General features: G+C 34.0%; 1 protein-coding gene and 1 long non-coding RNA gene across 5 annotated transcripts in view; both read right to left on the bottom strand.

The window, feature by feature from the left end:
* Positions 1–830: 830 nt before the first annotated feature.
* On the bottom strand, positions 831–2,654 carry LOC107077793 (uncharacterized). Its single transcript, XR_001478789.2, has 2 exons — positions 2,592–2,654; positions 831–2,307 (listed from the first exon to the last, which is right to left on the bottom strand). It is a non-coding gene; the product is annotated as an uncharacterized lncRNA (long non-coding RNA).
* Positions 2,655–6,676: 4,022 nt separating this feature from the next.
* The window catches only part of aspg (asparaginase homolog (S. cerevisiae)), a 53,989-nt gene continuing 39,754 nt past the window's right edge, over positions 6,677–20,911 (bottom strand). For 3 of the 4 annotated variants that reach the window (XM_069193324.1, XM_015350858.2, XM_015350859.2), the window contains 6 exons: positions 20,387–20,482; positions 18,053–18,216; positions 12,849–12,935; positions 10,205–10,304; positions 9,552–9,617; positions 6,677–8,048 (listed from right to left, as the gene is read on the bottom strand). In XM_069193324.1, coding sequence (XP_069049425.1) covers positions 7,992–8,048; positions 9,552–9,617; positions 10,205–10,304; positions 12,849–12,935; positions 18,053–18,216; positions 20,387–20,482 — 570 coding nt within the window. In that variant the 3' untranslated portion in view covers positions 6,677–7,991. Of the gene's footprint in view, positions 8,049–9,551; positions 9,618–10,204; positions 10,305–12,848; positions 12,936–18,052; positions 18,217–20,386; positions 20,483–20,911 lie in introns of those variants that run through there. The other variant, XM_015350860.2, reaches the window with a different exon arrangement.

Genomic DNA, 20,911 nt, shown 5'->3' with positions numbered 1-20,911 from the left:
TATGTTTATACTTCAGGACACCTGCCAACATTGAACTTGAAGGGATTCAAGTCCTGTATGTTTTGTATATTATATTTAACATTCTTCTTTGAAGTCTAATTTCTTTCAATTCATCATAAAATTAGTTAATGTCCTTCTTATGGAACTACTCACCACTGCTTTAATGATAATTAAAGCCAAACCCCAAAAGTGTCTTTTTCTGTTCACAGAGTAAAGGAGATGATAATACCTATCGATTAAATGATTGCAGAAAATGGGATATGTGATGTTTATCATTAATCGGTAATATGTAATTTGATTATTGTTATGGATAATTGAAAATGTCTATACTGGAGAGGACACACCGATCTACACACAAGCAGAAATGTAATTTAAAATTGAACATCTCATGGCAATTACCAACACTATTTATAAGCAACAATCACTAGGAATTAGACTGGTGTTCCTAAGCACTGGTCCTTAACAGCCGCATAACCTTCTAATTTCCATACCACCTGAGATTTTAATTAAGCAATCAAATTAAGCTTTCACACAATTAAACCAGTTAAGTCCTTCCCAGTTCTAAAGCAGGTAATATTTCTAAGAGACGTCAGAAATATCAACACATTGTGATAACTGTGGACCTCAAAAACCAGAGTTAAGGAACATTGTTAGATTGAAGCCCAAGTATATGTAAACAAAAAGAAGCCTCAATTACATTTAAGGGAAATGATCATTTTGAAAAAAAAAAACATTTTAGAAATGGAGCTGTTACCACTGCAACATATTGGGCTGTCATGTAATGTTGGGTAATTGTATACAAATATTCCACAATTAATGCATAAGAAAAATGCCTTAAACTTATTTTTTATTTTTGACAAATAACTTTAAGAAAAACAAAGGTGAAATTTGTCAAAGAATAACGAAATTACAAAATTATTTCAAGTCTTGTTTTAACTTCAGTCATTTTGGTATTTTACTGAATCATCTTTGGTGATTTTTGTACTTTTCCACGGTTAACAGGTTATCTGTGGTATTGCAGATAACATATAGTGCTTTGAACACTGTGAATTATTTTAACAAAAATATATATGAATTATATCAGCCAGCTACATTTTTAAAAGCACACCATAAACATTTTTATGTTTATAAGATAATACTTATAATGTCTTTCACTGAGTATCTCATGTTAAACAGACGTTTGTTCTCTTTTCTTAAATTTTGATATTTTTTATTTTAAAAGTTACAGAGGCTTGAGTTCACATTCATTTTCCATATTCCAGTAAAAATACCCTTAAAAAAATCAATGGTTCTCAGTTTAGCAATCTTAAGGAATATTTAAATGGGAACAAATACAAAAATATACTTCAATTCAAAGAGCAACATAACACATTATATAAGATAGAAATGATATAGATATTCATGTATAAAAAGGTAAGAAATCATGCCTTGAAACTGCAACTAAGAAATCCTGCATATCCTAACTGAAACACAGATAGCAGATTTATTTTTAAAAATGTTACTATCAATCTTTACTTATTTCACACTCGTTTGTTTGCAGTGTAGGTACAGATTTCAATGACATTACAAGCTTAGTCAGCTTCTGTACATTTTCAGAGGCCTAACAAGGTTGTGCTAGAACAAATTAGCTTTTAATTCCATCCAGAAGATCATTTATCCTAAATCCTAAAGAACATGTAATAAATCTAGGTTTGTTTCTGTTACATAAGATTGCCCTGAAAGCAACATAAATTCTGTTAAAAGTGCCCGGATAAAAATGTCTTTTGATTCAATGAAGCGGACTTCAATAAAGGGATATACCACAGATTGTATTGTTTAAAATACTGCAAAAATTTAACTGTTAAATCAAGTATCAATCTGTAAGAAAATCTGAACACACAGGCAAGATCAGAGGGAATTCAATCCACTTTTTGTTTATGTAAACCTGACCCATCTTTCTCCACAGTCCATCGGTATTTGCAACATGCTGGAAGGCAATGACTGACCACCATGCCCATAACAGTACATAAAGATAAGGTCTCCTACAGTCGGTGAATTGCTTGTAGCGCTAGTACGTGCTGCAATGTCCTGTTCATGTTTCTTTTTCTTCACTTTCTGTCTTCCAGTGTTGTCTCTCTCATTTGAGGCTATCATCCCCCTGATCAAGTGGTCCTAAACATTTCACAATTTTGGTAAGAACTGTTGAACTGTTTAGAACCACTGCACCAGAGAGACAGAAAATCCAGCTACTCTGGACAGACTCACAGGTTTATGGTCTAGGTTCCACTTCAAAGGTCCCTGGTTCAAAACAATGGTTCGAGCAAGCGTCTGTACAAAGAAACAAAACAACAGAAGAAATGTAAGCTCATTTTCAGGAACTAAGCAGGCCCAAATCTCCATTCCTTCCTACAATTGAGAACCTAAAAGCTTCACATGCAAGCAAAAATAAATTGTACAAAGAAGAACACTGTGCTCTTTAGTGAATAGAAATATATAGAATTTCAGAACTCTGTGATTAAAAAAGAGTTTAAATGTGTTGCTTTGCCCCAACAACTTTTTTTTAACAACTATTTATAGTTTTCCCAACCTTCAAATTTATTTAAAGCATTTACCTTGTGAAGCAGAAGAAAAATCTTTTTTGTGTGCTCTCTCATCTTGCTTCTGCTTCTTGTCCCTGCAACTCTTCTTTATATACAGTATCCCTGTTGGTAGGCAGAACACTTTACTCCTGTGATCAGGGAAGGAATGAAGTTCTTGTCCAGCTGGACCAGTTCTTCGGGGTTCCATCTGAATTGAGGGCTTCTTGAGGGGAGCTGGGAGCGGCAGAGCCGAACAGGTGAAACCAAACAACTTAAAGCACACCCGTCGGACAGGTTTGGAGTGAGACCGCTCCTTTGCCTGGATAGGCCCAAGACAAACTCCACCCATGTGGGTGGCATCAGAGGGTGAAAAGACTGAGCCAGATAACTAAAGTTTTCTGAATACTATGGAGGAAAAAAGAAAGAAACTATTCATTTCTAAAAAAGGCCCCGCTCATTCACTAAAACAGAAAATGCAAGAAGCCAACCTGGAACCAACCAACTTTTCCTTTTCGTTTTTATACATTAACTTTAGCTGACCACTTCTATATAAACCAGTACAGGCCTAACTAGAACTTTACGACATTTAATTTATTTTAGGGTGTGTTATGGCTTGTTTTAACACCTTGAATAAAATCATTTACATTTGACATTCAAATAATTATTTGGGTGCTAGTTTACCTTTACTGATTTGAATTTATTTGATAAATAAAGATTGTTTATTGTGAGATTTTTGGTAATTTACTAGGTCATTTAGTCTTTTACACTAGGAGAACACTGATGAGTATCAGTAATGCTGTTAATCATGTGTACTGTTTGATTATCTTCAGAAGCCTTTTAACTATACAACAAGAAATAAAATAAACAATGAAAGCATTATGATTGCTTGTTCTGTGATTGCAGTCTTTCATCTTTCAATTATCAGTGATACTCAGTAAGGATGCATTCCAAGTGTGAGGGTAATTTTATTAAATATTATTCCTATGGACCAGTATGATGAAAACTTGCAAAAAAAGAAACATTTCCATATGACTTCATTTGTCCAAATGTAGTTTTCAACCATTAAATAAACAATTGAACATTTTTGAGTAATTTTGTGACATTATTTCAAGAAAGGTGTTCAAATAACATATTTTTTATTCATTCATATTCAGAGTATTTTACATTATTTTTAAATGGTATGCTTTCCCAGATGCCAGGCAGGTACTGTACATACAAACAAGCTCTTTATGTCATACTGTACCAGTCGAACTTCCAGGTTGTACAGAGGAGCTACTAAGATTTGTGCAAAAAAATAATTTTGCAGGCGGTTGCCATTGGGGAGGGTTAACGCCTACTGAGAGTTTGTATGGCATTCTATAGTTATATGTTTTCTTATGTGACAATGCTGTACATTCTCATATCATACACATTTTTTATACCTTATGCTCCATGTGTCGTTCAGTTTTATCTCTGTGAATTCTGCATAATCTCTAAAGAACCACATGTATACTTTATATATACTTGAAATAATTAAAATTCAGTGATCTCTGTTGGTTCAAATACTCATCTGTTACATTTGAAGGCCTCTCGGTATTACTGTATACATTTGGATGGCCACATTTTCTTATGATATACAGTATGTTCCAAAATTAAGCTTTTAATGATTATATTATAGAAATAACTGTGATGAAGTTTGAGAAATCTCCTCTAATGAGTTCTTGAACTGTTTATATCCATTTGAAAGTGCATCTATAATATATTACAGAACAGGAAATGTTTCATTTATAAACAGTCACACAATCAGTCCTACAGCTATGTTCATGTGAATTAATACGTTAAAATGATCAACTTTGCTTTCACAATAGGACAGCATTTCATATTCATAAAGCTCTCTGTCCCTGTGGTTTGTTGTATTTGTCTAATGGGTCCAATTTTAGGTTTGTCTGCAGGTCACTGTAGTACAGAATAGCAGAGGGTTTTATATTCTTCAAACTGACTATCTTACAGCAAGCAGCAAGGGACTTCAATAAGCTAATGAAACTGACCTTCCAAACTGGAATTTAAAAATCAGGATTGTTGTTATTGGATTCAAGTATTATTCCATGTAACATAAAATGCATTTCCTGAAAATTTAGTTGTTTTGCATATAAATTGTCTTGTAATGATTGATTTCATACAATCATTTATTTTTAAAAATCAAAGCTCATAATTTTTAAATAAATCAACACTTTTGTAAAAGTATATGCTTCTGTCATGCACATAGTCACCGTAAGCTTTGCCTAGAAATATCCAGTGTTGTAAATAAGCAGTGACGTGACAACTAATTTTGAAAATCATACATAAAAAGGTATATATATATAGTATATAGGTTAGGAAATTTGTGTTGCTACCATCAAAAAAGCATCAGGTGGTGCAACTTAAATAGTCATGTTTGGATATCCACAGGACAGAACTTTAGAAATTCTGAGCAGGTGTCACTCCAAGTACCAAAGCACTTTAAGAGACCAATAGTAAGATCAGGTCAAAAAGAATTCCTGATAATTTAACAATGTAAAATTGAAGCATTATGTGTGCATTTGGAAATAAGGCCTACTATCCGTCTTGTGAAAACGATTCACTGGGATCCTTAAGAAAAGAAGACTGAAGAAGGATTGTTCAGCTGCTAGTAACCAGATGAGTGAGAAAATAAATAACTCAATCCTAAAACTAAGAACTTGTCTGAAATGTCTTGCCCAGATGCATACTGCTTTTTATTTAGCTGAAAACACCAAATAATTGTAATATCAATCTAGAAATACCTATAAAAACTAAGAATTCTGCGACATGGTGACTAAACCTTTTGCAGCAATGTGAACGATCATGACTCAAAATCAGAGAAAAATCCTATGTGATGGTAATGGTCAAAACATATGAGGGTTCTAGTATTTGTTTTGTGGCTGTCTCTCTTGCTAACTTATGTCAAAATCTACATGAATGACTACATTAAGTTCCCTGGATTAGTATGCAGAATCACTGCATAAAAAAGGTTCTCTTTTGTAATACATATTCTCAAACATTGCTGGTAAACTGCAGTTCTAGGAAGTCTGAACTGCTTCTTCAACTGCCAGGAAGTGATAGCAGTAAAGCCAGCTTCTCTCTCGGAGGTGACATTTACAGGGTTCTATAAAGGAGAAAAGTAATTGATTTGTTATTGAATTTCAACTAGACTTCAGATTTCTAATGGAAAAAGCAAATGCATTCAGTATTTTAATTCAATAAAAAGCCTGATGCTTGTTTGGAAATGTCAGGGATGGTAAAAGCTCAGCATATTTCTGGTGTTCAACCCATGTACTGTATGTTTGGATTTTACTTTGAAGCAAAATAAGGAAATAGTTCACAGTTTATTCTACCAGTTTCTTCTGTCTCAAATGTATTATTTTCATTTGTGGTTATTATTTTTCTAACCCTTTGTTTGCAATATATGAAATAAATTATTGTACAATTGATTTAAATATTTATCCAAATAAATGACATTTTTTGTAAGTTAAAATTATCTATGGTTAGTACATTGATTGTATGGGTACTTAATAACATAACATACAATACATACTTGCAACTTAAATGCAACAGCAAACTCCAGTAGCGTCCAACAGGCAAAAATAATAAATCTCAGGGGTAAAACCTAAAGTACTCAAGCCTATATTCTGGGTAAAAAGCAGTCCAGGAAGCCGCTAAAGCTAGGGGGTTTAGGAAAAAAAAACGCAGCACCCAGCAGAAGAGCACTGACTGAGACACCATTTTCTCCCAAAACGTCACTGGATGTGGCAGGTTTCCTGGCGGATGGACTGGACTGACTTGTTTCGCATACAAGAAGATGAACCTTACTTTGATAATACTTTGAATGTATGCTTTGAAGTATCGGTTGTTTCTGTCTGTTAAAATGATTTCCCTGTCTTAACTATCACTTCAGACAAAAAAGCTAAACAATGAAAGAGGAACAGTATATAACCTTTAAGACCAAATGCAACTTAATTTCTATCATTTGTGATTTGTTTAATCACAAACATACAAAAATGGGATAGTGGATACTCAAATCCTCAATTCTAAGTGCTTACATACAGATTTTTGGAGGCAAAAGAAATAATGATACAGCAAGGGATGGGTCATGCTTGTCTTTATTCATGAGTTTATTCACCTTGTGAATACATCATAAACATACTAATGCTATTACTACATAACATACACCAATATGTAGTACTTAGATAAAAAGACAGATTATTCCTTCAATATTTAGTTCAATCTGTGCTGAATGTAATATATCATACAGATAAAATAATAAAATTATACAATCATACACTCCAAGTGGACTCCTGCACATCAGAAACAATGTAGTGGGTAAAACAGAAAACGTTAACAAAAAGCCAAGTTAACACGAATCCCCAAAACAGCTATGTTGTAGAGTACTTGAGGAGACACACTAGAAAGTGTAGCATTATATAGTATATAATACAAACAAATGAGGTTTACTTGTTCATTTGTATCTATAAAGACCAAGTTATTATACTGTACATGTTCAGTTCATTGAGGTCTGTAAAATCGAAGCAGCACATTGACAGTACATTTCGTGAATAATACTTTTTATTTTCTTATTGGACATAGAACATGAAAATGCTTACTTTTTTCACTTTTAACCTCCAATAACAGAACACGTTTTTTTTTTAAAAACATTTCACTTTTCCATCTTCAAAATGATAGTTTAAAGAGTTTGCTGAATTGAAAAAGCTTCCTTCATCGTATATATACACACTGTATGCTACAAAAAAGAGTAATTAAAATAATAATTAAAATAATCTCTACAGTACAAGTGATACCTACAAAAACATTCTAAAAACAATATGTATAAATAATTAGGGGAACATTTTATGAGGATTCAATATACTGTACTTTCAAACCAGAAAGGGTAAGTTATTTAACTAAGAACACTAAAAAAAGGAAACATTACAGGGCTTTTGCACCCAGGAAGTAGGAACAAAACTAAAACATTTTTAAAGGATTGCTATGAGGAATTCCTTTTCAGTCACCCAGAAGTGAACTAGCCAAAAAGACTCAGAAAAATATTATAAAATAATATGATGACGTTTTGGGGGAAAAGCCATACTTATGTAGCAATACTTTTGATTTACATAGCACTTCTGAAAATATACTGAGACCAGCTGTTAAAATGTGTACTGAACTCTGAGTCTCTTTTCAAAATTTGTATGAGAGCTAGCACGTACTGTACGTAGTGCAGAAGTAAAAGGTAGGACTTTATCATCTAAATACAATGTCATACTATATTCTCAAAAACAAGCTGTGGTACAAGAGAGATCACAATACACATACTGTAAACCACTGTGGTATGAGGAAGTCATACTGGCATAATTTTGGTTCAAATCTCTGCAGTACCCTTTTCCCTAAGAAGTTTCCATCTGATCAATGCTTGAGGTCATTTTGGACCCACCTTTCTATCACATCTCCATTGGAAAGAACCTAAGTGGAAACAGAAATAGAAAACTGTAACAGAACCTCATCATTTTGCACAGTTTCTCCACTAAATTATTATAAAGTGGTATAAGTCTGGATTTAATAAAAATAAAAATGATGATAATTATCAACATCAATTTTCCATATGCTGACACTTACGCTATACATTTACTAAACAATATTAATCTATTATTCCCACATCCTTCAAAGAAATGCACAAAGGTGCCAATTAATTCACATTAATCAAACACATTTTCAACCAGATGAATAACTCCTTAATAACAGAAGTATACAAGCACAGCAAAAATGTAGATCCCATTATTATTGCATGAAGATAAGACATGCAAATTATTTCAAAGAAAGCTAAGTGAAAAGTTTCATTCACAAAAATTAAATGAATCTAATATTACAATACTACATAGCATAGTTGCCAAGTCAATTTAGTTTAAAAAAAAATATCCTGAACCTTTAAATACTATTTGAAAAAAGCATATGTGAGACTTATTGCACACTTTAGCAAGACTGTTAAAACTGTTATCATTCCTTCCATCAGGTTCTTGTAATTTAAATAACGTTTTTTAAAAGGCCACAGTAACATTATTAAATACTCTCATCAGTTAAACTCTTGTTTACTTAAATATTTATTTTGATAACATATGCAGAACCCTGCCATTATATATAACTAACCCAAAAGTGGTATGTATGTAGCACAGCACCAGACACAAAACAAAGAAGATATGAACAGTAGAATATTCTTGTACATTGTGCAGTGCCTCATGCAGAAGCTCGTACAGAAGGCTGATATTTTTATCCACAGTACAGAAGAGCAGTGAGGACAAGTGGGCACACTCTTTTTGGCATGGAAAGATTCTGTATGTTTCACTGAAAACTCCAATTGCTTTATTTTATTAACTTGTCATTTGCATCTCATAGATGCTGAAAATAAGAACAAGACAAAGTAATTTGAAGATATCTTAACAGATTTTAAGATTGGATTTTAAAACATTACTTGCAAGAAGGTTAGATTCTGTCCAGAGATGGATCAGACAGGACACATAAATTAAAATATTAATTCCCTTAAAGATAATCATGGACAAAAATCTTTAACAAGTGAACACATTCTCTGAAATTCTCTTTCAGATTTTTACGTTTGTGTCAAACTATAAGATTTAAAGGAAATTCCAAATCAACTGTTAATAAATTTGATTAAATATCCTACAATTTTAAATAACATGATTTGATGTACATCTTAGAGGTTGAATCTTAAGGCTTTGAAGCTTGTGTGGCAATAAAACCATTTCTGCTTAAGAAATCCATCAATGTATCAGAGGATTACAACATTGCTACACTGGAGCAACACAAGATCTCTGGATTTTCAAATAGTTCAAGCTTTCAAGCTTTGTTTCGGTTCCCTTTTTAATAATTAGAGAGGTCGATTTCACTGTCCAAGGGTTGAGCGCTATAGAAGTAACTCTAAACCCCACCAGCTTCCCAGATGCATGTTCTTACTTGGGGCTTGAGCAGGTGTGCCTGCGTCAAGAATTCAATCACTTCCTTGTTTCCAGTTGCTAGAGCCTGGAGAGAAGAAAGGCAGAACAGCAGACAGAAATATTCCAGTTAATCTGCACCCAGCAGAACACTGAAGCTGATTGTAACATCACATATTCAAAAAATTCTCAAAACATTCCAGACAATTAAGTGAGTGAGGGATAAAGCTTATTTGACAATCGTAAGCATTAAAAGAGCTAGAAAAGACCTCAGTGAACAACTGAGTTTTTGAACAGTTTTTATTTCTGTAGCTCAAGCCCAATTAAGTCTCTTAAATATTTTTTAAAATAATTAATTTGCGTGCTTCGTTTTATGTTTTACTTGTAATGAATAAAATAAAATTGATAAAAATTTTCAATCGTGTTTCACAAAGTAAGGTGTAACATTAAATATTTGGCAAGAGTATAGCTACTGGTAGATGGGAGTTTCGGAATCATTTACCAAGATTAATGACCACTGACTATTTCAAAAGTTTAAAATCTATTAATCACATAAATACATTTAGTAAGGTTTTTTTTGTGCAATGGGAATTCTCTGATTTTAAGAGTCTTTAAATATAGTAAGGTAGATTACACACAAAAATTACAATTAAAACGGAATAAAAAGAAACATACCACTTCCAGTGGGGTCTGTCCATCATAGCCTGTCAAATCCATGCTAGCTCCAGCAAGACTCCAAATATTTAGCCCATCTAGGTCTCCACTAGCTGCCAGGCTGATACAAACACAATTGCTTATTTCATTTACTGTTCTGCTGTACTTTTGAACAACATGCACATACAACATAGCAACTTCAAACAGATTCAACCTTCCCATTGTAAATCTGACTACAGCATAAGTAAAAATTGTAGTTCATGTTCCAAATCATATGGCAATACTACATCTCATTTTAATAGGATCCAAGACCTGCAGTTCCTTCACTTGCTTCATTTCTTTTAAACAGAGAAAATATTGCTAAAGCACTCATGAATGAAAAAAAGTAATCATTTTTTACAGTTAGCATTTTTGTAAACAGTCAACTGTGAGACATATTTTATTACAAGATATAAGAATGATCAAAAAGATATTAAGAGACTGAATATTGTAGTGCCTTCTGAAAAAATCTGTTCTCAATTAGAATTTGAGAAAGACATGACACATAAAAACCCCATCTTAACAAATCTGTCTACACTGGCCCTTGCAGCATGGTTGGGAGGTATGCCACATATTTTTTTTTTTAAGTGTTGGATACTACTTCATATAAGATCAAGACTTGCAAAGCAGCATGGCTTGAAAAGCCACTTCACATGCTTGGCTTGAATAAAGAGATACGGATGAAGCAAATATTAGGATTTATATACTATATGTTTACAATATACTGTACATGGTGACCTTGTTATAAGTGATCAACATAGGCCCATAGATATAATTCAGCACATTAACTTTACACTCTAGATTTTATAGGTATAGCTGAAGTACAACTGCCTTTTTTGGTCTTTTTTGGTGAATGCATTGTACATGAACAGATTAATGTGTCCATGTGGTCTCTTAACTATGCGGTATGACTGCATTCCATGGTTTACATAACAGGTTGAACTAGACTCTACACACAAGTTGGGGGTTGGGAGGAGGGGTTGGTATGGTTCAGGACTGACACATTGCAAGTCTGGCCTTTTGCTTGGTTGAAACAGAATTACGCCAACAGAGAAATCTTCATTGTCTGGTTGGTCACCCGCACAGACCTTTCCTGTTTTACACAAACCACAGAATTAGGGTCTGTCACGTCTGTCCTATTTGTCTATCTTCCTTTTTGCCTATCTTTTCTCAAACCCCCCTTTTAAGGCTAGCCCTTAAAAGATTACTGAAGATCTAGTTATTGCTGTTCATGCTGGCATAAATCGTACAGTTTCCATAAAAAATGAATGCAAAGATCTTAGAAACAAACTGATGAGAAAATCCAAGTCTGTGGTTTACTCATGGATCTTGTCTACATCTTGTAAAGATGAACTTTAAATATAATATGTGCTTGAGAATGTCATGTACTAAAGATGAGTTCAGCTTTCTCAGCCACTGAAAGAATTGATAACAAATATTATAAAGATAAATTACATATGAATGAAATAGGTACTAGCAGAGTGCCAAAGATCTAGAGTCAAATATTTACAGAGAAATTTAAAAGAACATCTAAATTTAAATAGAAATAAGGACATTCTAAAGAAAATCTGCAAAAGAAATCTGCAAACAGTAGAGTCAAAATGAAATTCCAAGGGAAACGAAAATTTGAAAGAACCAGATAATGAATTGCTTAATTGCTTAAATGTAAGTAGTATTAGGGTAAAAATGCAATAAACAGTAATAAAATTTAATTGGAATCACAGAAACATAGCAAGACTGAAGTATATAGTTTTGTGGTTACAAAAATTCCCAGAGAGATGTGAAAGATGAAAGAGGTGGAGTTGTGCCACTGTATACTGAAAAGAAGCCCAAGAATCAGAGGTCATAAATTCTGTTATATGCATCAGGCATTTAAAAAAATACTCAATGGTAAAGTAATAGGAGGGTTCTACAGGAACACACAATTAGATACAAATTATAATGCAGCATTCTAAATTTAAATATTTAATGTACGTGTAAAAAATAAAGAAATATTTATAATGGGAGATTTTTATTTTCCTCACATAAATTGTAAAAAAGCATTCCAAACATCAGCAACTGAAACATGAGAGGTATGGCTAATGATTACTTTTTACTCAGCTTGTCAAGGCTCCTGACAACAAGAGCATTGATCTAGGAATGGTAACATTTTGAAGTCAAACTGCCTGAAAATCAAAACAGAGGCTATAAAGCAGTAGTCTTAATTATTTTATTTATTAGCAAGAAAGTGAGGAAATGGTGCAGCTACAAGATGAGGTATACACCTGCCATACTGAAAGAACAAATGTAGCAGTGAGATTAATTGAGATTTGTGACTTCTGGTTTGGAATTTCCCAGGTGTTATTAGTATTCCCACATTTTGGGGACTGAAAATTGATAGAAGTTGCTTTAACCGGAGCATACCACCATCCCATTCTCCTGAGGCCAATAGATGCCTCTCTATATTGATGGCTTGTTTTCCCTGAGTCAGTACATGAACAACTTCAAATGACTGGACAGACGAGGAGAAAGATTATGACAAGGTCAGACCACCGTACTCTTATCTGCTTTCAGGTTCCTTCACTTAAGAGAAGGTGGCAGCAATAAGGTAAAGAGGTAAATGCAAGAGGCTTATTTCCCCACTTACCTACACAATTCTGTTCCCACGTCTTCTAGTTCTTCTCGGGATAAGTGGGCCCCTGTCTGTCTGAGCAGTCTGATGACCTCTCTCTGTCTACCAAGAAACAGGAAGGACAACTCGAACCATCACAATACAACTCTGGTCCTTAAAAGCCTCAAAGACACACATTTAGTTATTTCACCTGAGCTTTTAGTCATTTAGCTGTATTAACTATATGCTATGGTCACTTATTGTGAATTTTAAGGACTGGCAACCATTTTCTTTACAACTCTATATTTCAGTTTTCTGCCATGTCAGAAGAAAAACACCTTTGCAATATCCCTACCACCTACCACCTCCACGGTGGTGGATTTTAAAATGAAAAAAGTTTTTCCTGCTTTAGTTAGTGTTCAGATTACATGCTCTGTGCTCCTACATGTTTTGCCATAGATAAATAAAAGTAGATGTGATTTTTTGTGGATAAATCTCCCCTTGCATCCCTTATCTACTCACACCGCAATGCTTTATTATTTTCAAAGGGAAAAATGTCTGTTACATGACTTGTACACAGGATGGATTTTTCTAACATCCAGAAACGTAATAAGAATAATGAGTTCTGAGCACTGATTTTATTATTTTTTTAACATTTACATCATAATAAACAGTAATAATTACATTAAAAGAAAAAACTTTTGTCATATGTTTTGAAATATGTTTAACAAATAATAAGAATGCAAAGTTCAAGACAATGGTGAAGGCGTAACCTTTACCAAATTTGACTAAACATTAAATTCAAATCAAGAAAAGATAATCAAAAAAATAAATTTGGAAAAGCAATCTTTTCAGATAAACTACCAGTTTCTATACAAAAATTGTATTTATTCCAGACCTCCATTAGTAAAGTTGTAGTTTACTTCTGGCTTATACAGTCCTTCATTACAACCAATCAGAAAATTGTTTTCATCTTCCTCAGCAAGAAGATTCAATAACACAAAAGTCCTGTCCTTAAATAGGCAGGTCTTTCAAGTCAATTTGTATAGTCCTTGCATATAAAAAAGCATTGTAGCAAGAGTGTCATTTCTAATTATAAATACCACAAGTTTGAATGTATATGACTCCTGATTATGAGATGTTAACCTCAAGCTGAATATCTTAATTTAACACAGTTTTCTTTTAAGATATTATTTTAAAGTATGAACTAATGCAAAGAATACTGATTGCAATAAGTGATTATTATGCATTTTATTTTATTTTAAGATAAGCAAAACACTAAAACCTTGAGGCTTGAGTGATTACAATGCTTTTTTTTGGTAGGCTCACACTATTTACAGAGAAGCAATGTATTTAAGATAACATACATCTTCACCTTAGATCATCATATTGTTGGATTGGGATTTGTGGCATAAGAAATTTAAAATAGCTTCATGGAAAGGAATCGCATAATAGTGTCTTAGCCAACAGAACAGTGTATACTTAAAGCAAATGTCATGAGTCATGAACTCCAAACAGTTCTTAGCACCGCATTCATAAGGGACATTAAGCAGAAAGTGCTTAACAGCTCCTAGGGCAAGCAGGGACAAGTCAAGACTGATCCTCACAGAACGTTTGTGGTTTCCAGAAGAGCATTGGAAAAAAAAGAACAACTATATTCATACAATACATTTCATGATTACAGTGGAAAATCATAAGCCTTATGAAATAAAAACTAGTGCAAAATATTTTTGTAAAAGCATAAATAACCTAGGAAAGGATCACCACAGGCTTTATTTCAATAACCAAAAATAGGCATGAACTTCTCTGATCTTTCAGCGCAGTGAACACATGATAAAGAACAGTAAAACACACCAAAGAACAGTGAAACAATAGTGCAGACAATACTTTCTGTGTTTTATCAAACAAAGTTGTAATTTGTGCCCAGGACCTATTTCATTTGTTGATTAAAGACATTTTTATGAGCAGCTTCACTTACTGGAAGAAAAAAACACATGATTTGTTTTGCCTTAGCTTGGAATTGTACACCTCACTTCTATGCTTGCTGCAGAATGGAATTCAATACCAATAAGCAGGTAAGTCTGGTTTTAAAACAGTGTCTGTACATTTACCTAGCTCTGCTGGCAGCAGCATAAGATGGAAGAAAACCTTGTTTTAACATAATGTACGAGCTGCAGAAACTGCAGGAGGAAATCGGTGGATAAAGGAATAATTCCTAAAACCTTCACACTCATGGGTGTGGTATACAAAAGAAAAATAAATCCGTAGGAACTTATCTCCCTAATGAGTCTTTCCACATACTGATGATTAATAATTTCATGATGACAGTATTTCAGTTGTTTCATCTTTCTTCTTCCATGTGTTTGCCAGTTTTCTCTGAAAGATGCCACTCATTACAACTAAATGTATAGATATCTAAAGGCATGGATGTTAGTTCATGAGTGTAGTTTGTTTTACTTCATATGCATCAAAAGGGCCATGAAAGGCAGAAGCTCAATGCAAGACATGGTCTTTCAGCTTTCATAAGCAGGTCTTGAGGACATAAAACTACCATCTTTAAGATTGCATATTTATTTTACATCACCATTATTATCACAAGTGATTCAGCGGACACTTAGTAACAGCATATACATTAAATTAATTGCAATTAACATGCACTTATTGATGCTCATTTGCAACAAGAGAGAAGCATTAAATGACAAATACGGAATGAAAACTTTTCTCCACCTTTTTTAACATTTTACCTTCCGTATTTCAATTTGTCGTTTGGTAGTAGGCGATGCATCTGGCATGTTAGCACATGTTGCAGAAGATTGACTGAGTATCACAGTCCCTTCTCATTGGTAATAACTCTTGTTGCTGTCTTTCAAGACAGAGTTAGCAATTACATCAGGAAAATTCAGAACAATAGAAGAGTCACATTCAACCTGACTCTTTGAGCCACAGAGACGGTTTCTGTGAGAGACGTCTCTCAGTCATCACCTGTCAGTACTGATATTAAATCATTAATATCAAAGGTAACAACCCATTTATACAAGGTCAACAAGGCTAAATTTGGAGAAATTTAAACTTCCTGTCCTGGTTAGACTAAGAAGGCAGATCTACAGGCAAAACTTTGCCTTTTCACTTTTCAGAGAGATCAACCTGCACTTGTAACTAAGCTGGAGATGCTTTTAAGCCACATTGAGCTTGTCTTGGAACACGTAATGGGAGTTATACTCTCATGACGTACTTTCAACAGGGAAGGAGAACATTTTAAATACACAACACATCATTCACTGACAATCCTAAATTACGAAAGACTGGTGGTATATACGAAAACCTCTACATGAAAACTCATCAGATGAGGGTCACTAATTTCCCTCCATAAAAGTGCATAACTTTGCACAACACAATTTGCCAGTGATAAATAAGACAAGGCTGTACAAATGCTTCATGATCAGGACGAAACGAAAATTGTGGAAATTGCTTGCCATAGTTTTAGATACTGAATGTGTAATTCAAAGTGATAGCATTGGTATAAAGAGATATACAACATTAAATTTTATTTGACCTAAAAAGTGGAAGAATTCACAATACACTTTATACAGTGACACGAAACCAGTGCTGCATTTGAAATTTATTTTAGTACGTACAAAGACCTATTCTACTTTTGTCCATAGGTACATCTGAAATCAGGATGCACAAAGAGCTTACATTTAAGTATTTGAACCATAGCTGACAATAAGCAACAAAACATAAACAAGAAAAGCTATCAAAAGCCAGCATGACATTGTGCTTACCCTGAGAAATGAAAAGCTTGGCACATCGCCAGACAACACATCTCAAAAATGTTACATAAAAGCTGTTTAGTTTAGCAGTAGGCTGACCAGCCATCATCACTTAAGAAAAGGATCTTTTTATATGCTTAATATTGAAAAGTCTGAAAAAATGGATGTGGTTGACCATCTTTCATAAGGCTTACTGCTTCTTCTGTAATCAAGAAAATAATCATGGGCGCAATTTACTGTGTGCCAAAGTTATGGTTATACTGTGTTTAGGGGTCAGGCTGTAAAAGGCATACCGGCTTTAACTAATTTCCATGTGCCCTATGAAATTTGTCTTATGAAAGTATGACATTCATCATGAGGAAAGCACTAGTACTCTTTTTTTATCTTGAAAACACTGTGATGTTACTGTTAATTTTAGGTGAAATTAACAGTAACATCACAAATTAAAGAGGTCTGTTATACTCTCCCAATATATTTGTAGGCAGGCATTGCTACAGTCAAATTAATTATAACAAAATGACAGAAATTGATTTCTAACAATTAGCCTAATTAAGTATAATTAATTAAATGGCCTCTGAACTCCATTATTGTTTTCCCCCATGATAAACCCAGAATGAGAGTCTAAATCCCTACATGGACATTTTTCCAAATTGTAAAGCAGTACTTTGGGCAAAAATAGTTTACCCCTAACATTTTTAATGATCTCACAGCAGCTTAGTTTCATCTGGCCCCTATTTGTAGTTAATTTTTCCACTGGAGTGGGACCAACATAAAGATCACTGTGGAATTCCAAGAGAAAATTAAAATTCAGGACTTGTCCCTTTTGCCCGTAGCAAAATGACCAATTTAAACTTTTGTTCCTAGAATTTAATCTACATTATCTGTATTGTAAACTTAAGTCAAGATGCTACGTTGGGGGATTGAATAAGGCCCGAATTAAGGTGAAAAAAAGATGAGAAAAGATGCAAAATAAAGCTTTCGTTTCTCTACAAACTGAAATTTCCAAAATGCAAAATCAAAGGTAAGTTTTTAATCCATGTTGAGCAATACACCAATTTTCACTGCAGTATTGGTTTAATTTTTGAATGTGAATTTTAACATTTGTGTTTCAATGCAATTTATCATCTCAATTAATCTAGTCTGTACATTCACTAATCTCTGTAGATTCCATGGATGTAGGAAGGTCATTTTGCATTTTTTACAATTAGTGGGTCTTCTAAGTGCAATATTATGCACGAACCAATAAAGTATTTTTGAAAACATCACATTTTATTTATAACCTGTACTACAGAAAGGTATTTTACATCTGATCTAATATTTTATTATTTATTGTTTAACTGATTTGAAGTTGTTAACTTGATGCTGTTTGTAATAGTCATTGTCTTTGCTCCTAACCACCTTACTGTATGTGTTAAACTACTTAAGGTTAAATGAAGTTACATTGCTAAATAAAAAAATCTGTGACAGTACCTGAACCTGGTTGCATTCTTCAGAGGTGTGTCGCCATAGCGATCCTTGGTGTAAACAGTGGCTCCATGGCTCAGCAGATACTGTACTACTTTCAGGTGACCCTCACAGGCCGCAACATGAAGTGGAGTCCTACCATCATAGTCTTTGCTATTCAGGTCGCTTCCCTAAAAGAAAGTACAGCTGCAGTATTTTACCATTACACAGACCACACACAATAAAGTGATGAAGGATAATTCTAACTCTGAGAACATACAGATAACAAGGATACAAGCAAAAAAAAGTATCCTCTTGGTTTTTTGCAGTGTTTTTTCACTCTAATATCAATCGTTGTTCTAATATCGATGTGTTGAACAACCATCTTATATTATGGAAAATGTATTAAAATATGTATTATTCTACAAAAACCTATAAAAGCAACCCTCAAGTCTTTTTAAAAGAACTTACAGTGTATTTTGTGCATTTTCTCTGTCCCCCAAAATACATTTGCTCTTTCCAAATAATAGCTGAGACTTAATGATTAAAATAAACCTGTTAAAGGTTAATTAGGTTAAAGGGAAGTCATACTTGATTGAATCAGAAGAAGCATTTCTCATTAGTACATGATTAGATAACACAAATGGCAAGTTGGGTACATTAAATCACAGAAACAAATTTTACTCACTGCTACAGTAGGTGTCATTTATTGAAGGCTTGCTTTTTTGTTGCTTAAAAAGTGTTTATATTTTTTCTTGGCAGAGTTACAGACAGAATATTAACAATTTCAGATTTATCCCACTCCACTAAATACAGCATGTGCTGGGCATGTTTATAGCAGTGCACTATTTCTTTGTCTAATAATTGTAGGCCACCCAGCCATAAATCATAGATAATATCTAGGAAGCATTGTTGTTTTAGCAAGAGACAATATCTTGAACATTCTGTCTAAATATTCTTGGAATTTACACCTATCTACACCACCAGACTGAAAGTCAGTTACGCGAGAATAAAAGTTTGCATTTGTTGCCATTAGCAAATCTTCCAATTATTATGTGACTCTCTCCTTCGGAAGGTGTGAAGAGTTCACCTTCCCTCATTCAAGGAACCAAAGATGACTTTATCATCATAGCCAGTCTCTGACCTAAAAAAAGACTTGTACTCTACATACAAAGTGCACCCATGTCAAAACATGAACAAGGAATCTCTCTTGTCATCTTCTGGGTGAGCTGTGCTTCACTCAAACTGGTTTATCAGGATGAACCTGCTACACTGTAATGACAGGGAACAGCACTAGAGAAACCCAGGAGAGATACACTGAATCACAAAGTGTGCATTCTTCCTCCTCGGGCTCGTGACTGTCCGTCTCCCAGAGTGATGTCTTCAGTGAGTGGCTTTAGGAAAGAGGTCTAACAAGTCTGCTCTGTACTCAGAGCCCTTGTAAACAAAGGTGTGCACTATCTGGTTTGATTTCCTGCGTGTTTTGTTTCTCTTCTGTGACTATTTCAACTGTAATTTTCAATTTTTTGTCCCTTAACAAACAGTGAAAATTCGGACTGAATGTATCGCAGTGTAAAAATGTTTTTTGAATTTCCCCTCTACCTCACTTCACTGCATTCTACATCATACTACCTTAATCACCACATATAGATTTATTACAATTTCCATATGCTCCCATTTCTGTTTTATCACCATCCTCCATTTTCTTTTCTGCTCTCACATTAATTACAAGTGCTTTCCAGTACATGGCCATATTGTAATTAAAATTCATGTAATCATTAATTTAAACAATTTCTTCTGCTATGAAGCATTGAGGTAATTCCATTATTCCAAGGACATATTTCAGGTCTTCAAGACCTAGAAACAAAGCAAATAGGATGGATGCACACTCTTGACCACATTACAATGTATTAAAAATATACAAGCTTTTAGCGGACTTCATCCCGTATTTAATTAATTTCTGTTAGACAACACCTCATTAGCCTTGGGTGTAAAAGTATACAGTTTTAGATTTTAGATTTTATTCTGAAAAAAACATACCATAACGTATCAAAATTACCCTGTTAATTCACTGCTCTTTATCATGCTGAATGCTGTGATTCTTTAACTGTACGGTTTTATAGTAACCAATATAATGATGTGCGGGCCATCTGGGCTTAGTCACAATCCACCTCATAAAAATTTCATAAGTCAAGATTCTGCTTTGGTAAAATATGTGAATTCTAGCCAGAATGTTATTAGCCTTTTTCAGATGTGGAGCAGAAATGCAACAAATGTGAAATTTACACACTTTGTGAACATTCTCGTCATGTACCTTCTGCAGTTAATACTAGTATAACATAATGGCAGCAGGTAGCTTACCATTTCCCGAATGGCTTCCAAGGCATTTATGTCCCCAGTTTGAGCAGCAGCACAAGCCAATGAAGGCGTCAGGGCATCACGGATGGCCTCCAGCTCCTGAAGCAGAGGAGCAGTTAAGATGACAGACCTATGACCTCCAGACTCAATGATACCATTGTGATCTTTAATAAAAGCATCAATATCAGTGCGTCACAGGGGGAAATATACATACTGTACAGAAACAGAAATATTGAAAAGACAGGCGAACAGGTCTGAATGTTAATACTGGCCATATGACAAAGGGAGCATTTGGAGTTCTCTTTTGACAAAGAAGTACCAGTATCAGAATAAATTAATTTGATGCTGGAAGAAAACAGATATTGTTCACATGTTGTAATTGGGGGAAAAAACAGCCATCAGACTTTTAAAGAAGATGCTTATTTCTGTGAATTCTTTCATTGCACCTTATGGTGACCATAATCTCTATCACAACTAAAGAAGGAAATGCCCTTTGGTTTTTGCTTCGTTTTTCTTTAATACGGGTAC

The sequence above is a fragment of the Lepisosteus oculatus genome, chromosome 8 (assembly GCF_040954835.1).
Source record: "Lepisosteus oculatus isolate fLepOcu1 chromosome 8, fLepOcu1.hap2, whole genome shotgun sequence".
NCBI lineage: Eukaryota > Metazoa > Chordata > Actinopteri > Semionotiformes > Lepisosteidae > Lepisosteus > Lepisosteus oculatus.
Note: the sequence above shows the minus strand (reverse complement) of the source record. Positions and strands in the feature narration are given on the sequence as shown.